This window comes from Perognathus longimembris, chromosome 7 (genome assembly GCF_023159225.1).
Source record: "Perognathus longimembris pacificus isolate PPM17 chromosome 7, ASM2315922v1, whole genome shotgun sequence".
NCBI lineage: Eukaryota > Metazoa > Chordata > Mammalia > Rodentia > Heteromyidae > Perognathus > Perognathus longimembris.
Window position 1 is genome coordinate 17452416 of NC_063167.1, and position 18906 is coordinate 17471321.

The window sequence follows — 18906 nt, forward strand, 5'->3', positions numbered from 1 at the left end:
GGTGCTGGGGAATCGAACCTAGGGCCTCGTGTATCCGAGGCAGGCACTCTTGCCACTAGGCTATATCCCCAGCCCGGTATGTGACCTTTTATGTCTAATTCCTTTCTAGTAGCAGTTTACCCAGAGTAGAGCATATATCAGTATTAATTCTAGCCAGGTGCTGGTGGCTCATGCCTGTAATCCTAGCTACTCAGGAGGCTGAGATCTGAGGATCCCAGTTCAAAGCCAGCCAGGGCAGGGAAGTCCATGAGACTTTTTTCTCCAATTAACCATCAGAACAATGGTAAGTGGTACTGTGGCTCAAGCGGTAGAATGCTAGTCTTGAGCTGAAGAGCTCAAGGACAGCGCCCAGGCCCCAACGACCCGCTCAAAAAAAAATTCCATTTTATGGCTGCATTGTATAAGATGCTCATTCTATTCATCAGTTGACTGACTTTTTTTGTGTGTTGCTGAGGAATCAAACCCAGGACTTCATGCATGCTAGGTAAGCACTCTACCACTAAGCCACGTTCCCAGCCCAGTTATCTGAGTGGCCTATTCAATGAAGAGGAGTGGTAAGTACACTTAAAATTGCTGAGCCATGTGATAATTCTAGTCTGATTTTTGAGCTATCACCAAGCTTTTTCCCCCATAGCAACTGGCCCATTCCCACCAGCAATGTGAGGACCACACTTGCTCATCAGCAATTGTTATTTTCACTTTCTTATTCATTTGTTTTGTTTTTATGCCTACATAGAGCTTTTGCACAATTTCAGCAAGAACTTCCACTGGGAGTGATGGAGGAGGTTGGAGTTTATTGTAAACATGCATGGAAATGTAACAATGAAATCTCCCTGTGTATAACTGGGGGAAGCTAATTTTTTTTAAGTCTAACTCCCATTTCTATTTTTTTTTTTTTTCGCCAGTCCTGGGCTTTGGACTCAGGGCTTGAGCAGTCCCTCGCTTGTTTTTGCTCAAGGCTAGCATTCTGCCACTTGAGCCACAGCGCCACTTCTGGCCATTTTCTGTATATGTGGTGCTGGGGAATTAGGCCATATCCCCAGCCCCTCCCATTTCTTTTATAGGAAGCAGGACATGTTTCTCTCTTTCTATTTCTCCCTGCTTTAACCCTGTTATGCTAAAATAACTCTTTGCTAAAACTTTAAAAAGTGAGAGATGAGCTCCCACTGAATATTCAACCTAGGAAATGATTAGCAAACAAAGTATCTGAGCACTCAAAACAGTTTCTACAATGGAAGTAAGAAGTAAGATCATCTAAAATCACACCAAAGTGTAACTCGATAATGGTTTTATCATATTCAGCCAGGAGCTGGTGGCTTACTCCTGTGGGTAGTCAGGAGGCTGAGGTCTGAGGATCATGGTTCAAAGCCAGCCCTGGTAGGAAAGTCCATGAGACTCTTATCTCCGATTAGACAACAGAAAACCAGAAGTGGTGTTGCTTCAAGTGGTAAAGCACTAGCGTTGAGCTGAAAAGCTCAGGGTCAGCACCTAGGCCCAGAGTTCAGGCCCCACTGAGAGAGAGAGAGAGAGAGAGAGAGAGAGAGAGAGAGAGAGAATCATTTTCATAGATATTCCTGTAAGTTATACAAACTATGGCTGGCATTTTTCCAGGCAAAGAGATGATCAGCAACAAATAGTTCTAATTTCTAGGAAACTGAGAGGTATTTTTATAATGAGTAAAATAATGTAGTTAAACCATCTCATCTAAAGGGGAAAAAAATGGTCCCGAAGAGAGAAAATGACACAGGTAAGGGTTATAGATTTCATGAAAGTAAAGGCATTTATTAGATGGGTTGAAGGCAGAGATGCCAATGTACACGACAGAATGCTCTGTTACCAAGACCGTTGGACAGCGTACTATTACAGTTCACAAATGCTGATTACTTACTTATGAAAAGGTCTTGATGACCTCTCAAGGTGAAATGAGGAGCGAGACCGGGAGAGAACGGAACGGGGCTGGAAAATGGCTGGTGACAGAAGGACTAAGAAGGTGAAGAAAGGTGTCTCAGGCAGAATTTAAGGTGAGATTTGAGACTGAAACGTCAATGCCAACCAAGAGGCCTCGACACCTACTTATAAGTTTCAGCCGGGCATCTCCACCAAAACAGTTTCCCCAACTCTTGATTTCCTAGTGAGTGTATAGATGCTAGAAGGATGGTGTCCTTGAAGGTATGAGGTACAGGTCCCTGGAGTTTGTAATAGTATCAAGGTCCCCTGGAGGTGAGGGTGGACGCGCCACGCCTCTTTCTCCGGGGTGGTGAGCCGGGAAACTCCGGTTCCCAACGCCGGATCTTCTCCCCTTACCTTCCGCATCAGGATTTCCCAGTGCACAGACACCGAAACCCTTGGGAGCAGTTGGCTAAGGCTAGCCCCGCCTCCCTCAGGATTCGCTGATGCCTGCAGAAACCCCGCCTCCTCTCTATCCGGATTCGTCCCTCCCACGTCCATCCTGGCCTCTACGCTGAACCGATTGGCTGCTTCGCCATCCTGGTAGTTAGCGCGCACAGAAGCGACCACGCTGAGAGACAGGAGAGGGTGCTGCGCTAGTCACGATGGCTGGCTCGGCGTTGGCGGCTCGGGCGCGGCTCGGCGTCTGGGGCTGGAGGGCCGTGCAAACCCGAAGCTTCAACTCCGACCGGGTACGCCGCCGTAGCATCCATCCCCCTATCCCGGAACGCGGCTTTCACCTTCCCTTCTGCACTATTGCCCATGTCCTGATCTTTCTCTCTCTCGCTCGCTCTCTGCAGCCGGATGATCATGACCGGGGCGCAGGCGCCATCCGGGAAGCTGGTGGGGCCTTTGGAAAGAAAGAGAAGGCTGAAGAGGATCGATACTTCCGGTGAGTTCCACCAGGCCGGGTGCCCAGCCCCTGATCGCTCGGCCAAGCCTCCTTAAGCTTCCATCCCTACCAGGTGCCTGGGGAGTTAATTCCCTCGCCCTCCCTCCCGGCTCCCTCCAGCAGGACTTGTAGGCCTTGAGCCCAATACATGGCCATTAGGACCTGGCCGTTACCAAATATATTTTCTATAGGATGCCCCCAACCCAAGCTATTGTCAGTGTTAGTCACCAGAACTCCCAGCCCACGCCTCCTCGCTCGTGGGAGTTCCCCCACCCCTCCGCATCCAGCAAAACTACCCCACATTCTTGGAGCCTACATGCTACCCTCCAATTCTTGTATACATTCTAAGCCTGACCCCTTAACCCTCACCACCGACCATTCCCTTATTCCTCCCACACATACCTTCTCTTCGCAAGCTCACGCGGATTCCCTGAGTCTTCAGACCCGAAAACCGTCGGTAGACCTCCCAAATGCCGGAGAGAATGGGTCATAGGAGCTGCTAGTATCTGCTCATGGTCAGACTCCACCTCTCCTGGAGACTTTTCCCCTTCTGGAACCAGCCCAAATCCTGGGCTTGTAGATTGCTCTCTTCTGTTTAGGAGCTGGGAGTGGCCTGGGCCTGTCTACAACCTTTCTCAACCATGAATTATCTTTAACCGACTTCTGCCCACTCTGGGGAACAGCAAAGAGCTAACTAATCTGGCTTCTGCTTCACCTTTGGTGTGTGCGTCTTCTTAAGAATTATCATGGGATAGTGCAAGTGTAGCTTGGTGATAGAGTGTTTGCCTAGCATGTGTGCACAGGACGCTGTGCACCATCCATAGCACTAGGGGGGGAAAGACCTTTATTATCAGAAGCTTAGTGCCATAGCACAGGCCTCTGTTTCCAGCACTAGGGAAGCTGACTGAAGCTGGAGAACTTTAGTTCAAGGTTGATCTGACCTACACTCTGATTGTGTGACACTGCTCATGCAAGGGGATCCTTCCTTAGACCTTCATAGTGGAGTGTGCATTTCTCCAGCCAAAGAAAGACTGGGGCAGGGCTGGGGATATGGCCTAGTGGCAAGAGTACTTGCCTCATATACATGAGACCCTGAGGCCCTGGGTTCGATTCCCCAGCACTACATATACATAAAATGGCCAGAAGTGGCGCTGTGGCTCAAGTGGCAGAGTGCTAGCCTTGAGCAAGAAGAAGCCAGGGACAGTGCTCAGGCCCTGAGTCCAAGCCCCAGGACTGGCCCAAAAAAAAAAAAAAAAAAAAAACTGGGGCAAATTGGAGTAGGAGACAGATATTTGTTCCTTAATCCCATCTCTTTATCTGTCCTTTTGCTCTGTTTTTCAAAACAAAAATAAGGTATGGAGACTAATACCTTGCTGAGCTTCTCTATTTTAAAAAGTAACCTGAGGGGCTGGGAATATGGCCTAGTGGCAAAGAGTGCTTGTCTTGTATACATGAGGCCCTGGGTTCAATTCCCCAGCACCACATATACAGAAAACAGCCAGAAGTAGCGCTGTGGCCCAAGTGGCAGAGTGCTAGCCTTGAGCAAAAAGAAGCCACAGACAGTGCTCAGGCCCTGAGTACAAGCCCCAGGACTGGCAAAAAAAAAAAAAAAAAGTAATCTGAGAAGAGTTTGTCATGAGTACAGTTTGGGCACAAGCCCCAGGAAAACAGAATTATTTTCTCATCTCCTTAAGATAGATACACTTAGAGACTAGCACTGGTGGTTCATGCCTATAATCCTAGCTACTCAGGAGGCTGAGATCTGAGGATCACACTTCCAAGCCAGCCTAGGCAGGAAAGTGCTTGAGACTTACCTCTAGTTAATCACCAACAAGCTGGAAGTGGAACTGTGGCTCAAGTGGGTGAGCACTAGCCTTGAGCAAAAAAGCCTAGGGACAGTGTCCAGGCCTGGACTGGCACCAAGTTTTTGTTGTTGTTGTTGTTTTGTTTTTAATGCTCTGAAGACGTACTAAAGTGTTGTCTTCCCATGTCTGTTACATAATAAATCTCCTTTCTCTGCATGTAAAAAAAAAAAGAAGAAGAAGCCAGGCAACAGTGGTTCACACCTGTAATCCTAGCTACTAAGGAGGTTGAAGTTTTCAAGGTTCAAAACCAGCCCAGGCAGGAAAGTCCCCGAGACTCCTATCTCCAGTTAATCACCCAAAAGTCCAAAGTGGAGTTGTTGCTCAAGTGGTCAAGCTCTAGGCTTGAGCAAAAGAAGTTCAGGGACAGTTCCTAGTCGCTGAGTTCAAGCCCCAGGACAGCACCAAAAACAAAAAGAAAGAAAGATGCATACTTTTAATGGAGGATTCTGAGCTGGAAGTATAGCTCAAATAGAACAGTGTTTGCCTAGCAAATACAAGGCTCTAAGTTCAAATCCCAATAAATGGAAAAAACAGCAGGGATTGTTTCACTAGTGGGCTTGGGGGTAGAAGGGGGTAAATGGCCAGCAGGACTCTTCCAGGATTGGGATGCCAGTTACTTGCCTTGGCTATTTCAGGATATGCTTAGAGATCTTTTGGGGATGGAGGACTAAAAGTAAACCCTGAGCCACCATGTCTTTGTAGAGAGAAGACTAAAGAGCAATTGAATGCCTTGAGGAAACACCATGAAAATGAGATCGAGGAGCATAAGCAGGAGATTGACCGTCTGCAGAAGCAAATCGAACGGCATAAGAAGATGATCAAAAAACTACAAAAAGATGATTAAAGGCACACAGATCCCCAAAGAATGGCTTGGGTGATCGTCTACTTCTATGTAGACATAGCTCCTGCTAAAATAATACTTGGTCTGTATGCTACTGACAAATAAATTTTGATCAGCGAAGTTTGATGTCTTCTATCTGAAGGGTGATAGAGAGAAGACACTACTTGTTAAAGTAATTGTACCAGTGGTGGGAGAGTGAATATGATGACATTTTGTATACATATACATCTCATACAGTTATTATAGGTAGGCTACCCAAAAAAGGGTTTCTGTCTTCAAAGGGGGAGAACAGATAGGAAATTAAGAAAGTAAGTGGGGCTGGGGATATAGCCTAGTGGCAAGAGTGCCTGCCTCGGATACATGAGGCCCTAGGTTCAATTCCCCAGCACCACATATACAGAAAACGGCCAGAAGCGGCGCTGTGGCTCAAGTGGCAGAGTGCTAGCCTTGAGCAAAAAGAAGCCAGGGACAGTGCTCAGGCCCTGAGTCCAAGTCCCAGGACTGGCCAAAAAAAAAAAAAAAACACCAAAAAAAAAAGAAAGTAAGTGGCATGTAACAAAGCCAGACACTGATGTGGTGACTTACACTTATAGTCCTAAACCACTCAGGAGGCTGAGATCTGAGGATGGAGGTTTAAAGCCAGCCTAGGCAGACAAGTCTGATGGATTCTTACAAGTGGACTGGGCACTGGTGGCTCATGCCCATAATCCTCGCTATTTAGGAGGCTGAGGCCTGAGGATTGTGTATCAAAGCCAGGCCTGGAAGGAGAGTTCACCAAATAAAATCTTGAAGTGGAGCTGTGGCTCAAGTGGTAGAGCACTAGCATTGAGCAATAAAGCTCAGAGTGCCCCAGGCCCTGAGTTCAAGCCCCAGTACCAGTACACACGTACACACAAGTCACCTATAGCTTGAGGACTGTGGTAGATCACATGCAGTGTTACCTATAGCCACTCAGCATATTGGAGTTGATACTTATATCCAAGTCTTTTCACCAGGATTTCTTTTGTTTATGTGGGGGAGATGCTGGGGAACCCAAGGACTTGTGTAGCATAAGTTGCTCTGACAAAACATGCCCATCCCCACCACCCCTTAATGTTAAAGCCTGACTTAAGTAATTTATACAAAGTAGTTATATAAATTCTCTAATGCAAACAACAACAACAACAAAAAAAAACACTTAAGGTGCCATGTAGGCCACTTATTAGCAAACTTCAACTCACTGGCTGGTATCATTTGTCCAGAATTAGGAATTATTGTTCCAGGACTCTGTTACTGAAGGGCTTTAGGGCCATTGAGTGACAAAAGCTTGGAGAAGTCACTGACCTAGCCTGTGCTAGGTCAGACAAGACACCAGATGGCTGATTTCAAAGCTTACTTGCTCAAAAACACTGAATTACAATGCTGCTGATGGCAGATGTGAGTGCAGAGATGATTCAAGTGACCAGAAACAAAATAAAGATGAAGTGCTAGATAGGACCCTAGTGGTAAAACAAGTGCCTAGCCTATGGGAAACCCTGAGTTCCATCCCCAGCACCATAAGAAAACAAACAAAAATAGCAACTCCAGGCTTTTGTTGTTAGTATTTTCTGGCTTTTGTGTTCATCTTGGCAGTACTGGGCTTTCAATCCAGGGCCTCATGCGAGGCAGTTGCTCTACCATGTAAACCATGCTTCCTGTCCTATGTTTTGGCTTTTTGTTTTGTTTTGCTTTTGAGATAAGTTTTCACTGTGCAGTGCAGATTAGTCTTGAACTTGAGATCCTCATGCCTCTGCCTCCAGGTATAGGTCACTATACTTGACTGGATATTTTTTGGTCACCAATCATCTATATCTGATTTTATTTTTATTTATTTATTTATTTATTTATTTTGGCCAGTCCTGGGCCTTGGACTCGGCCTGAACACTGTCCCTGGCTTCTTTTTGCTCAAGGCTAGCACTCTGCCACTTGAGCCACAGCACCACTTCTGGCTGTTTTTCTATATATGTGGGTACAGGGGAATCAAACCCAGGGCTTCATGTATAAAAGGAAAGCACTCTTGCCACTAGACCATCCTCCCAGCCCCTGAATCTTTAACTCTTATTTCCACATAGTGAGAAGAAAATATTCCTCTCCCTTTTTCCATTTCTACTTTAACCCTGTTAAACTAAAATGTATCATTTCTAAAACTTTCAAAATAAAATGATGTTGGGCACTGGTGGCTCATGCCTGTAGTCCTAGCTACTCAAAAGGCTGAGATGTGAGGTTGGAGGTTCAAAGCCAGCCAGGGCAGGAAAAGTCTGTGAGACTCTTATCTCCAATTAACCACCAGAAAACTGTAAGTGGCGCTGTGACTCAAGTGGTAGAGTGCTAGTGTTGAGCTGAAGAGCTCAGCCTCAGTGCCCTGGCCCAGAGTTCAAGCTCCACAACTGACAAAAAATAAATAAAGGGGCTGGGGATATGGCCTAGTGGCAAGAGTGCTTGCCTCATATACATATGAAGCCCTGGGTTCTATTCCCCGATATGGCCTAGTGGCAAGAGTGCTTGCCTCGTATACATGAAGCCCTAGGTTCTATTCCCCAACACCACATATACAGAAAACAGCCAGAAGTGGCGCTGTGGCTCAAGTGGCAGAGTGCTAGCCTTGAGCAAAGGAAGCCAGGAACAGTGCTCAGACCCTGAGTCCAAGGCCCAGGACCGGCAAAAAAGAAAGAAAAAAATAAAAATAATAAAATGATGAAATGCACTGAAAATCACTTGTCTATGAAGGAGACATGACTTCTAGAAGTATATAATTCATTTATTCTTTTTTTTTTTTTGCCAGTCCTGGGTTGAACTCAGGGCCTGAGCACTGTCCCTGGCTTCTTTTTGCTCAAGGCTGGCACTCTATCACTTGAGCCACAGCGTCACTTCCGGCTTTTTCTATATATGTGGTGCTGAGGAATCGAACCCAGGACTTCATGTATATGAAGCAAGCGCCTTACTACTAGGCCATATTCCCAGCCCTCATTTAATTATTAAATAAACCTTGCTGGGGAGGTAATACATACCTGTAATTCCATCTGCTCACGAGTCAGAGGCAGAAGAATCATGAGTTAAAGTCCAGCCTGCTGGGTGCTGGTGGCTCATACCTGTAATCCTAGCTACTCAGGAGTCTGAGATCTGAGGATTACAATTCAAAGCTAGCCTAAGCAGGGAAGTGTTTGAGACTCTTACCTCTACTAAACTACCAAAAAAAACCTAGGAACTGAGCTGTGGCTCAAGTGGTAGAGTGCTAGCCTTGAACAAAAGAAGCTCAAAGACAGTGCCCAGGCCAAGTGCAAGCCAGGCTGTTACCAGAACACATGATATTGTACTTGTCTCTGCAGTGTCATCAAGGAAGCATTACTGGATTGGTGACCCACAATGCTTCAGCGAGGAAATCTTCAAAAGATAGGCAGGCCTCTACCTGGCCCTTGAATACTGAGTTCTAGATATTGAAAAATAACTACATAAATTAAAACTGAGGACGTATCAAGATAGAGGCCAAGAAAATTTATTAGTAAAGCAAAGAGAAGGAAGGATAGAGAGATTGTACACCACTCAAACCTGACTTGGGGCAACCCTGGTAACAGATACAAAGATTGCTCTAACACCACAGGTTTTTATGGTGAGAAATTGGAGGGGTGGCTCGTTTGCCTTAGGGCTAGGGCTTACCTTTGAGCTGACACACCTGGACCTTTTTCTTATTCTTGCTGCTATACTGTTTTGTCAATTGAGCCAGAGATGTTGAGATTGCCCTCATAAACTTAGTCATTAATATTTTGGCATCCCTTCAAACACAGGATGGACTTGGTCACTTGCTCCTGCCAGGACAGCTGATCATCCCCAAGATGATTTTCTCCCTTCAATATGTTTTGTAGCCAGGAGCCAATGGTCCACACCTGTAATCCTAGCCACTCTGGAAGCTGAGATCTGAAGATTGCAGTTTAAAGCCAGCCCAGGCAGAAAAGTCTGTGAAATTTTTATTTCCAGTTAACCCCCAGAAAATGGGAAGTGGCACTATGGCTCAAAGCTAGCCTTGAGTGAAAGAGCTCAGGGACAGCACCTAGGCCCTGAGTTCAATCCCCACAACTGAGGGGAAAAACAAACAAACAAACATTCATGCATATAGTGTTTGTCTCTGAATTACTGGGTGCTGTTTCCTATGCCTCATTTTTCCCTGATCTAACTTGCTTCAAGACCAGGCAAAAAGGGATAAAGATCCCCATCTCTTGAAGGAAATAAAAACAAAAGGGGGCTGGGAATATGGCCTATCAGTAAAGTGCTCACCTCATATACATGAAGCCCTGGGTTTGATTCCTCAGCACCATATATATAGAAAAAAGCTGGAAGTGGCACTGTGGCTCAAGTGGTAGAGTGCTAGCCTTGAGCAAAAAGAAGCCAGGGACAGTGCTCAGGCTCTGAGTCCACACCCCAGGACTGGCAACAAAAACAAATAAACAAAAACAAAATGACATTGTTCATGTAATTGAGTGCTTAGGTAACATGAGTGATGTCCTGGGTTCAAATCACAGTACTGATAAGAAAACTTTCTTACTGAATGTCTACTATGTAGCAAGAGCACTGCATTAGATTCAGAGACTACAACAGAAAACCCAGCCCTGCCCTCACTGAGCTTATGCAATGTAAGGAAGTCAATAAGTCAGTACTCAGGTAATAAATAAATAAAGCTAAGTGAAGGGACACAGAAGTGGAGGGAAATAAATCATTTGCATAAAGTGTGGCCTACTAAGATTGTCATTTTACAGTTAGCTGATCAAGAAGAGGCCTGGAAGATATAAAATCAGATGAGCTGTGAAGGACCTGAGCATTTCACACTGAAGTCTAGCAGCAAGAGCTGTGGGAACAGTAAAGTGACCTGTATTGTTGGGATTGCAGGTTCCTGGAGCTCAGATTCAGTGTTGCCAGATCTTTCTGTTTCCCAAGAGAAATGAAGAAAAAATCATGAATGAGACATATTATGAGAGGTTGTGCAACTAGTAACACAATATCTGTTTCTGAACATTCCATTCCATTGGTTATGCATATTAGCTGACTTTGGCCTAGTCTTATCCAGATAAATGGACATTCAAGTTAATGAGTGTTAGAGCTAGGCACAATGGCACACACCCATATTCCCAGCTACTTGGGAGGCTGAGGTGGAGGATTCCTAGAGTCCAGGCGTCAGCAGCCAGCTTGAGCAACAGAGCAAGAGCAAAGTTAATGACTTTTTTCTTTTCTTTTCTTTTTTTTTAAATATCAAAGAAGGTAATTTATAATAGAATCTGGAAGATAGGCACTGGTCACTCAGGCCTGTAATCCCAGCTACTTAGGAGGCTGAGATCTGAGATTTGTGGTTCAAAGCCAGCCCAGAGAGAAAAGTCCTTCAGAGTGCATCTCCAATTAACCAGCAAAAAGCTGTTCTAGAGGTGTGGCAAGGCCTTGAGTTCAAACTCCAGTACAGGAGTGGGAGAAAGCTTGGAGAGTGAATGAGAAACCCTGATTCTAATCCCCACCACGGGGTGATTGTCTCATACTTCGACCTTGAGTAAAGGTATACGTCAGCCAATGAGAAACTGAGTAGAAGAAGAAAGAAGAGAACTGGAGATGTAGCTCAGTGCCAGAGTGCTTACCTGAATGTTTAAGTCTCTGCCTTTGATCTCCAGCACTCAAGGAAAAAAGAAGAAGATGAAAAGCAAGTATGTTCACGTATGTGCACATGTATGCTCTCTGTCTCTGTCTGTCTGTCTGTCTGTCTGTCTCTCTCTCTCTCTCTCTCACACACACACACACACACATACACACACACACAGAGAAAGAGAAAGGAACACTAGGGTATGATGGATATCATGGGGCTTTGAATGCCAGATAAAGGAATCTTGACTTTGTCCAGGGATTTCAAACCCAGATTACTGTAGGGACCAGGTGAGTAATGTAAATGAGTTCAGTGGGCCATATGCTCTGTGGTAGCTGAGACATGGAGAAAAGAAGCCCAACTTCTATGTGTGGTTTGTGGTACCTGGAATTCAGATTTGGGGTTGCTAGATCTCCCTGTTTCCTAAGAGAATTCATAAGCTGGACATCTTTTGTGAAATCTCCCAACTTGTAAGTCTCAGCAACTTACTATTTTTTTTCAAAACACGGTGAACTAAATAATTTGTTTGTACACCAAGAAATGACCTGTCGTATGTTCAACTACAACCTGGACAGTGCAAGCAAGCAAGATCTGTGCCTGGTTGTGACTCGGTCAGAGTTATTTTCAGATGTCTCTGCCTGTCTGAGCTATTTATACTTGCTTCTGTCTCCTTTGCTTCTGTGATCCTGGCTGCCAGAGTTTAGGCATTCGGTCTGTACTCTCCTTCCCCATCCCTACCCACATTCTCACCCACTTCCAGCTCCACCAAGTACCCATCTTAGGCATTAATCATATTCCAAGGAATAAACTTTCATTATTTTTCTATTTTTGTTTGAACTCAGAGTCTGGGCGCTGTCCTTTAGCTCTTTTGCTCAAGCCTTGAGCTACAGTTCTACTACTTAAGTCACAGCTCCACTTCCAGATTTTTTGGTAGCTAATTGGAGGTAAGAGGGCTGGGAATGTGGCTTAGTGGTAGAGTGCTTCCTAACATGCATGAAGCCCTGGGTTCCATTCCTCAGTACCGCATAAACAGAAAAAGCCAGAAATGGCTCTGTGTCTCAAGTGGTAGAGTGCTAGCCTGAACAAAAGAAGCTCAAGGACAGTGCCCAGGTCCTGAGTTCAAGCCCCAGGACTGGCAAAAAAAAAAAAAAAAGTCTCATACTCAGACTGGCTTCAAATTTCAATACTCAGATTTCAGCCTCCTGAGTGGCTAGGATTACAGGTATGAGTCACCAGTGCCCAACTTTAAAATAATTTCATTCATATTTATTTTTCTCCCCATTTTTAGCCTTTATTACCACTGTGTGTGTGTGTGTGTGTGTGTGTTTGTCCTTGCAAGTCTGTGCGTGTGCACACGTGCATGCACTAGTCCTGGGCTTGAACTCAGGGCCTGGGAGCTGTCCCTGAGCTTCTTTGGTGCAAGGCTAGCACTCTACTACTTGAGTCACAGTGCCACTTCCGGCCTTTTCTGAATAGTTTATTGGAGATAAGAGTCTTGTGGACTTTCCGGCCTGGACTGGCTTCAAACCACGATCTTCAGATCTCAGCTTCCTGAGTAGTTAGGACTACAGGTGTGAGCCACCAGCACCCAGTTTAGAAATAAAATTTTAAAGTTTTATTTTTTATTTTTTTCAAATTTTTATTATCAAACTGATGTACAGAGAGGTTCCAATTTCATACGTTAGGCATTGGATAAGTTTCTTGTACTGTTTGTTACCTTGTCCCTCATACCCCCCCCTCCCTCCTCCCCCTTTCCCTTCCCCCCACCAGGTGTTTTCAGTTCACTTACACCAAACAGTTTTGCAAGTATTGCTTTTGTAGTTGTTTGTATTTTTTTACCCTGTGTCTCTCAATTTTGGTATTCCCTTTCAATTTCCTAGTTCCAATAATTTTAAAGTTTTAAAATTGGGATTGGATTTATAACTCTTGGTAGAACACTTTAAATATTCATAAGACTCTGGGTTCAATCCCCAGTGGTATCTGTCTGAAATCTCAGCATTGAGAGCTTGAATCAGGAAGATTATGAGTCAATCTTGGCTATGTCGTTTTTTAAAATGATGTTTAAGGCCAGGCACCAGTGGCTCACAACAATTATTGTAAGGTTAGAAAATGGAGAAGCCACATTTTGAGAGGTTGACTCTTGGAGTCTTTATTAAAAAGCTGCCTACTGCATGGTAGACTCCTGTCTCAAAGACCAGCAGCCAGCAAATACACTTAACACTGTTAGGAAACAGGCCAGAGAGGAAAGAAAAAACAATACCAACATACCAGTTCAGCTCCAAATGGAGAGCTGACTTGGGCTGCCATGGTACCAGAGAACAGCCAGGAGACAGGAGATAGGACATGAACACTGAGACACATGGCATGGCATACTAGCACCTGAGCTGGTCCAGGCCTAAAAAGGGTCAGCTCAGGGGCAGGGTCACAGGAAAACTCCCAGTCCCAGGCACTAGACTGACAGGTTTAATAACTTATCAGCCAAGTTCCTGCCCCAGTCTCCAGGGGTTCAGGTATGCCTCTCATCTGAGGGGTGGGGGCTTCATCTTCCCCCACAAGATGCTAGACCTTAAATGGACATACTCAGGTACCAGCAGAACTTTTCCATCTAGGGAAGATAGGCCTCAACCTTCCATATTGGATATACTTAGAGGCTACTCACAGGTGGTGATTCAAGCCATTTAGAATTAATTAAGGCAGAACCAGAGCAGTCTCTATATGCAAAGTTTTCCTTAAGCCATGATATCTTCATTTCTCTGAAGCAGAGTTCTCCTAGCTCACCTTGCTGAGCTTGGCATCTGCATTCAATGAATGGCCTCTCTTACCTCTAGGCTTTTCAGTCCCTCCTCCCAGCAAGAGGTACCAGGATGGCTTCCAGAAGTTATTTAGACTCAGCCTCCCTACATCACTATAATCTTAGCTACTCCAGAGGTTGAGCTCTAAGGATGGTGATTTGAAGCCAGCCTTGGACAGAAAAGTTCATGACACTCTTACCTCCAGTTAACTACCAAAAACCTGGAAATGGAGATGTGGCTTAAGTGGTAGAGCTAGCCTTAAGCAAAACATCTTAGGGATAGCACCCAAGCCTTGAGTTCAAGTGCCAGAACTGGCACAAATTTGTGTGTGTGTGTGTGTCTGTGTGTGTGTGTGTGTCTGTGTGTGTGTGTGTCTGTGTGTGTCTGTGTGTGTGTGTGCTTGTCAGTCCTGGGGCTTGAACTCAGGCCTGGGCACTGTCCCTGAGCTTCTTTTGCTCAAAGCTAATGAAGGATTGACCCCTACCCTATTGTCCCGGGGGCATGCAGGCACCAGATAAAACCTCAGGTATGTGCGAACCTGCTTTAATGTGCAGGCAGGGCAATTCACCTAAGCCCATCTGTAAACAATCCATTACTGGTCCAAGGACAAGCCACCAACTCCCTAGACCTAGTGGCACTTTCAATAACCTCTCCCTCCTCGCTCAGACCTCCTATAAGCCTAGTCCCAAATTCACCCCCTCGCACAACCTCTGAACCCATTGGAAGGTTTGTGCCCCTCACTGTTCCTCAATAAACAGTCCTCACCTATTGGTGATGGAGTCTGGCCTATTCCTTTTCCGTTCTCCTCCATTTTCCCAACAGCTAGCACTCTACCACTTGAGCCACAATGCCACTTCTGGCCTTTTCAGTGTTTGTGGTACTGAGGAATAGAATCCAGGACTGCAGGCATGCTAGACAAGCACTCTACCACTAAGCCACACTTTTTTTTTGCCAGTCCTGGGGCTAGAACTCAGGGCCTGGGCACTGTCCCTGGCTTCTCTTTGCTCAAGGCTAGCACTCTGCCACTTGAGCCACAGCACCCACTTCTGGCCTTTTCTGTTTATGTGGTGCTGAGGAATCGAATCCAGGGCTTCATGCATGCAAGGCAAGCACTCTACCACTAAGCCATATTTCTAGCCCACAAAATTTTTTTTTTGGCCAGTCCTGGGGCTTGGACTCAGGGCCTGGGCATTGTCCCTGGCTTCTCTTTGCTCAAGGCTAGCACTCTGCCACTTGAGCCACAGCGCCACTTCTGGCCATTTTCTGTATATGTGATGCTGGGGAATTGAACCCAGGGCCTCATGTATACGAGGCAAGCACTCTTGCCACTAGGCCATATCCCCAGCCCCCCGCAAAATTTTTTTAAAAAAGAAAGAAAACTGTGTGTGTAAGATGTATACATTGTATTCTATAAAAGCAAAAATTTGAAATTGGAATAAATATGTAATAGTGATATGTATAAACCGAGATTAAGAACTGTAGGGGCTGGGAATATGGCCTAGGGGCAAGAGTGCTTGCCTCATATACATGAAGCCCTGGGTTCGATTCCTCAGCATCACATATATAGAAAAGGCCAGAAGAGGCGCTGTGGCTCAAGTGGTAGAGTGCTAGCATTGAGCAAAAAGAACCCAGGGACAGTGCCCAGGCACTGAGTCCAAGGCTCAGAACTGGCAAAAAAAATAACTGAGTGTAGTGTCACATGCCTGTAATCCTAATACTCAGGGTTTCAAATGATGAGAATCTGATTTGTTCTCATAATTCCATGTTGCTCCCTTCTCAGCACATTCTTTTTTTTTTTAATCAAAGGAGCCTATATGAAGGACTTGCCTCTCCCTTCTATGCCTATCCTTTCTAGGTATCCAAAGGTGGAATATGAAGGATTGACCCCCTACCCTATTGTCCCAAGGGCATAAAGAGGGGCTGGGAGTATGGCCTAGTGGCAAGAGTGCTTGCCTCGTATACATGAGGCCCTGGGTTCGATTCCCCAGCACCACATATACAGAAAATGGCCAGAAGTGGCGCTGTGGCTCAAGTGGCAGAGTGCTAGCCTTGAGCAAAAAAGAAGCCAGGGACAGTGCTCAGGCCCTGAGTTCACGGCCTAGGACTGGCCAAAAAAACAAACAAACAAACCAAGGGCATAAAGACACCAGGCAAAACCTGGTGAATTTGCTTTGAGATCCAGGCAGGAAAATTCCCCTAGGCCCAGCTGTAAACAATCCTTTCTGGGCCCAAGGGAAAAGCCACTAACTTTGTAGACCTAGTGACGCTTTCTTTAACCTCTGTCTCCTAGTTCAGACCCCTTATAAGCCTAGTCCCAAATTCACCCCTTTGCACAACCTCTGTGCCCCTCCCTGTTCCTCAATAAACAGTTCTTGCCTATTGACAATCAAGTGAAGCTTATTCCTTTTCCATTCTCCTCCATTTTCCCAACATCAGGAGTATCACCACTTCCCAGCTAAGAAGTATTGTCAGAATATCAAGTGAAGTAGGTGGCTCTGGCCTGTTATTCTGACACTGGGCAGGCTGAGGCAAGAGAATTCTGAGTTTGAGGCCAGTTCATGCTACACAGCAAGGCTCTATAATGGCAAAAAAAAAGAGCTAGAAATATAGGCATGGGTCAATGTTAAGTGCTAGCCATCAGAGAAAGAGTGCAAGGGCCAGAGTTCAGGACCCAGAATAGAAACAAAACCAACAACACACTAGGACAGGGTGGGGCTGTTAGGGCTGCAGATCAAGCTCAATGTAGAGTTGCTTGCCTAGCCTGTAAGAGGCCTGAATCATAAGCTACTGAAACAACTAAGTCTTAAAATTTAACCAAATTCTGGTGGTTCATGCCTGTAAATCCTAGCTATTCAGGAGGCTGAGATCTGAGGATCTTGGTTCAAAGCCAGCCTGGGCAGAAATTTCTGTGAGACTCTTACCTTCAATTAACTACCAGGACTGGAAGTGCTGCTGTGGTTCAAAGCAATAGAGCACTACTAGTCTTCAGTAAAAAAGCTCAGGAACAGTACCTCAAGTTCAAGTCCCAGCAACAACCAAAAAAAAGTCTTTTACAAAATTGATTTTTAACATCTACAAACCACTCCTTTCCAAACTTTTGTTTCCTCTGTGTAACCATGTACACACATAAAATCATCCTAAAAGAGGCTGGGGATGTGGCTTAGTGTTAAAGTGCTTGAGTAGCATGCATGAAGCCCTAGGTTTGATTCCTCAATACCACATAAACAGACAAAGCCAGAAGTGGTACTGTGGCTTAAGTGGCAGTGTGCTAGCCTTGAGCAAAAGAACCTCAGAGACAGTGCTCAGAGTGCCCAGGCCCTGATTTCAAGCCCCAGGACTAGCCAAAAAAAAAAAAAATCATCCTAAAAGTATCTTTGTGAAGCTTATTTTCTTTTCCTTTAACCTATTAATTCCTGCATAGTTTTGAAGTTCAAAGTATTAGCGCTAACTCCCGTTAGTCCCTTTGATAGATCTGTTTATTACTACAACTATTCTCCTTTGGTGAGCATTCTGGTTGCTTCCCATTATCCACGGTTACAATAACAGAGCATTGATCAGCAATAAATAAACACTAGCTAAGGGCAGAAGGCCAGAGACCCATTAAAAAAAACAAAACAAAACAAAACAAAAACCACAAAGGGAAACTCAGCACTGGTGGCTAAGGCCAGGCATCTTAACTACTCAGTAAGTTGAGACCTAGAAGACTGTAAATTCAAAGCCAGCTCAGGCAGGAAAGCTAGGGGTGACTCCATCTTCGGTCACCCAGCAAAAATGCTAGACTGGAGGTGTGGCTCAGTGGTAGCGCGCCAGCCAAGCAAGTGGGAAGCCCCTTACCTCCAGTGCTAGGGAAGCATGGCCCAAACAACCAGAGGGGAAAAAAAAAGAAAAAGAAAAGTCCAAGAAGCTGAAAGCAGGGCGAGAGGAAGGAAAGGTCGGTAAGGCGCACACCAATCAGAACCTGGTTGACAGGCAGAGCCCGAAGAATTTGGAGCCACTCCCCGCCCCTCACACAGCTGAAGGGATTCGCTTCTGTAACTAGCCTGGAAACCCGCCTCGGCCTATCCGGAGCGCCGCTGCGGACTGCTATTGGCTAACAGAAAACACGCCCATCTTCCCGCTCATTGGCCGCCGCAGTTGACGTCAGAGGAGCCTGTTGCTGAGCAAAAAAAAAAAAAAAAAAAAAAAAAAAGTGCAGCTTTTGGTGAGACTGAAAAACACCGAGATCGTCCTTGGGTCAAAAAAGAAGAAAATAACTAGCCGCTGTTTATTTAAGCTCCTGCCGAATGCCAGGCTTCGTGCTTTAAACTTAAGTATCAATAGTGATAGCCACCTTTTGTGATCTGAGTCAGATACTTTAGAATAAGGCACCTTTACACATATATAAAGCAGAAGGCTTATTGAACACACTTCATTTGCATCAAGCTTTGTTAAAGAGTTTGCATACCCTGGCTCTCATGCTCACAAAACCCTCTGCATGCTAGGTACTGGCAGCTCAATGAGCCTGTAATGCTAGATAGCTTACTCAAGAGGCTAAGATCTGAGGTTCAAAGCCAGCCCAGTAGGAAAGTCCAGGAGAGTCTTATCTCCAGTAACCAGAAAAATGTTGAAAGAGGAAGTGTGGCTCAAGTGGTAAAGTGCAAGCCTGGCGGGGGGCGGGGGGGGGCAACAACTAAGGGACAGCACAAGTAACTTTCATTGCCTAGTTTAACATCAACAGGAAACAGGCTAAGAGTATCGAAGTGACTTGCCCAGGTTCACACAGCTTGAAAGGGTCAGATTTGCATCCTTTCACTTGGGTGCCAAATCCAGCTTTGGGTTGAGGGTACATTAGTGTTTTAGGGATTAGGAGAGGAGGAAAAGCCAGGGGAGGCCTCAGGATGGCTGTCAAAATGAGAAATATAGCTGGGCTGTTGGTGGCTCAGGCCTGTAATCCCAGC

The 18906-nt window shown here is 45.5% G+C and overlaps 1 protein-coding gene across 2 annotated transcripts; it reads left to right on the forward strand.

Moving 5' to 3' along the window:
- The first annotated feature begins 2502 nt into the window (after positions 1-2502).
- Positions 2503-5661, forward strand: Atp5if1 (ATP synthase inhibitory factor subunit 1). Of its 2 annotated transcripts, none has more exons than XR_007211546.1 (3): positions 2503-2639; positions 2748-2912; positions 5407-5540. XR_007211546.1 is itself a non-coding variant. In XM_048350639.1 (3 exons), exons 1-3 carry the CDS (start codon positions 2553-2555, stop codon positions 5546-5548), a joined length of 321 nt encoding a protein of 106 aa, XP_048206596.1. In that variant the 5' UTR covers positions 2503-2552; the 3' UTR covers positions 5549-5661. The 2 variants fall into 2 exon arrangements, 1 of the variants encoding a protein (XP_048206596.1); XM_048350639.1 differs by having other exon boundaries at positions 2748-2839; positions 5407-5661.
- The last annotated feature ends 13245 nt before the right edge of the window (positions 5662-18906 follow it).

Excerpts from the sequence above, each read along its gene's own strand:
- Atp5if1 (XM_048350639.1), top strand. The coding sequence starts at position 2,553 with ATGGCTGGCTCGGCGTTGGCGGCTCGGGCGCGGCTCGGCGTCTGGGGC. Across the intron at positions 2,640-2,747 it reads GAAGCTTCAACTCCGACCGG|CCGGATGATCATGACCGGGG; the intron begins GTACGCCGCCGT and ends CGCTCTCTGCAG. Across the intron at positions 2,840-5,406 it reads GAAGAGGATCGATACTTCCG|AGAGAAGACTAAAGAGCAAT; the intron begins GTGAGTTCCACC and ends ATGTCTTTGTAG.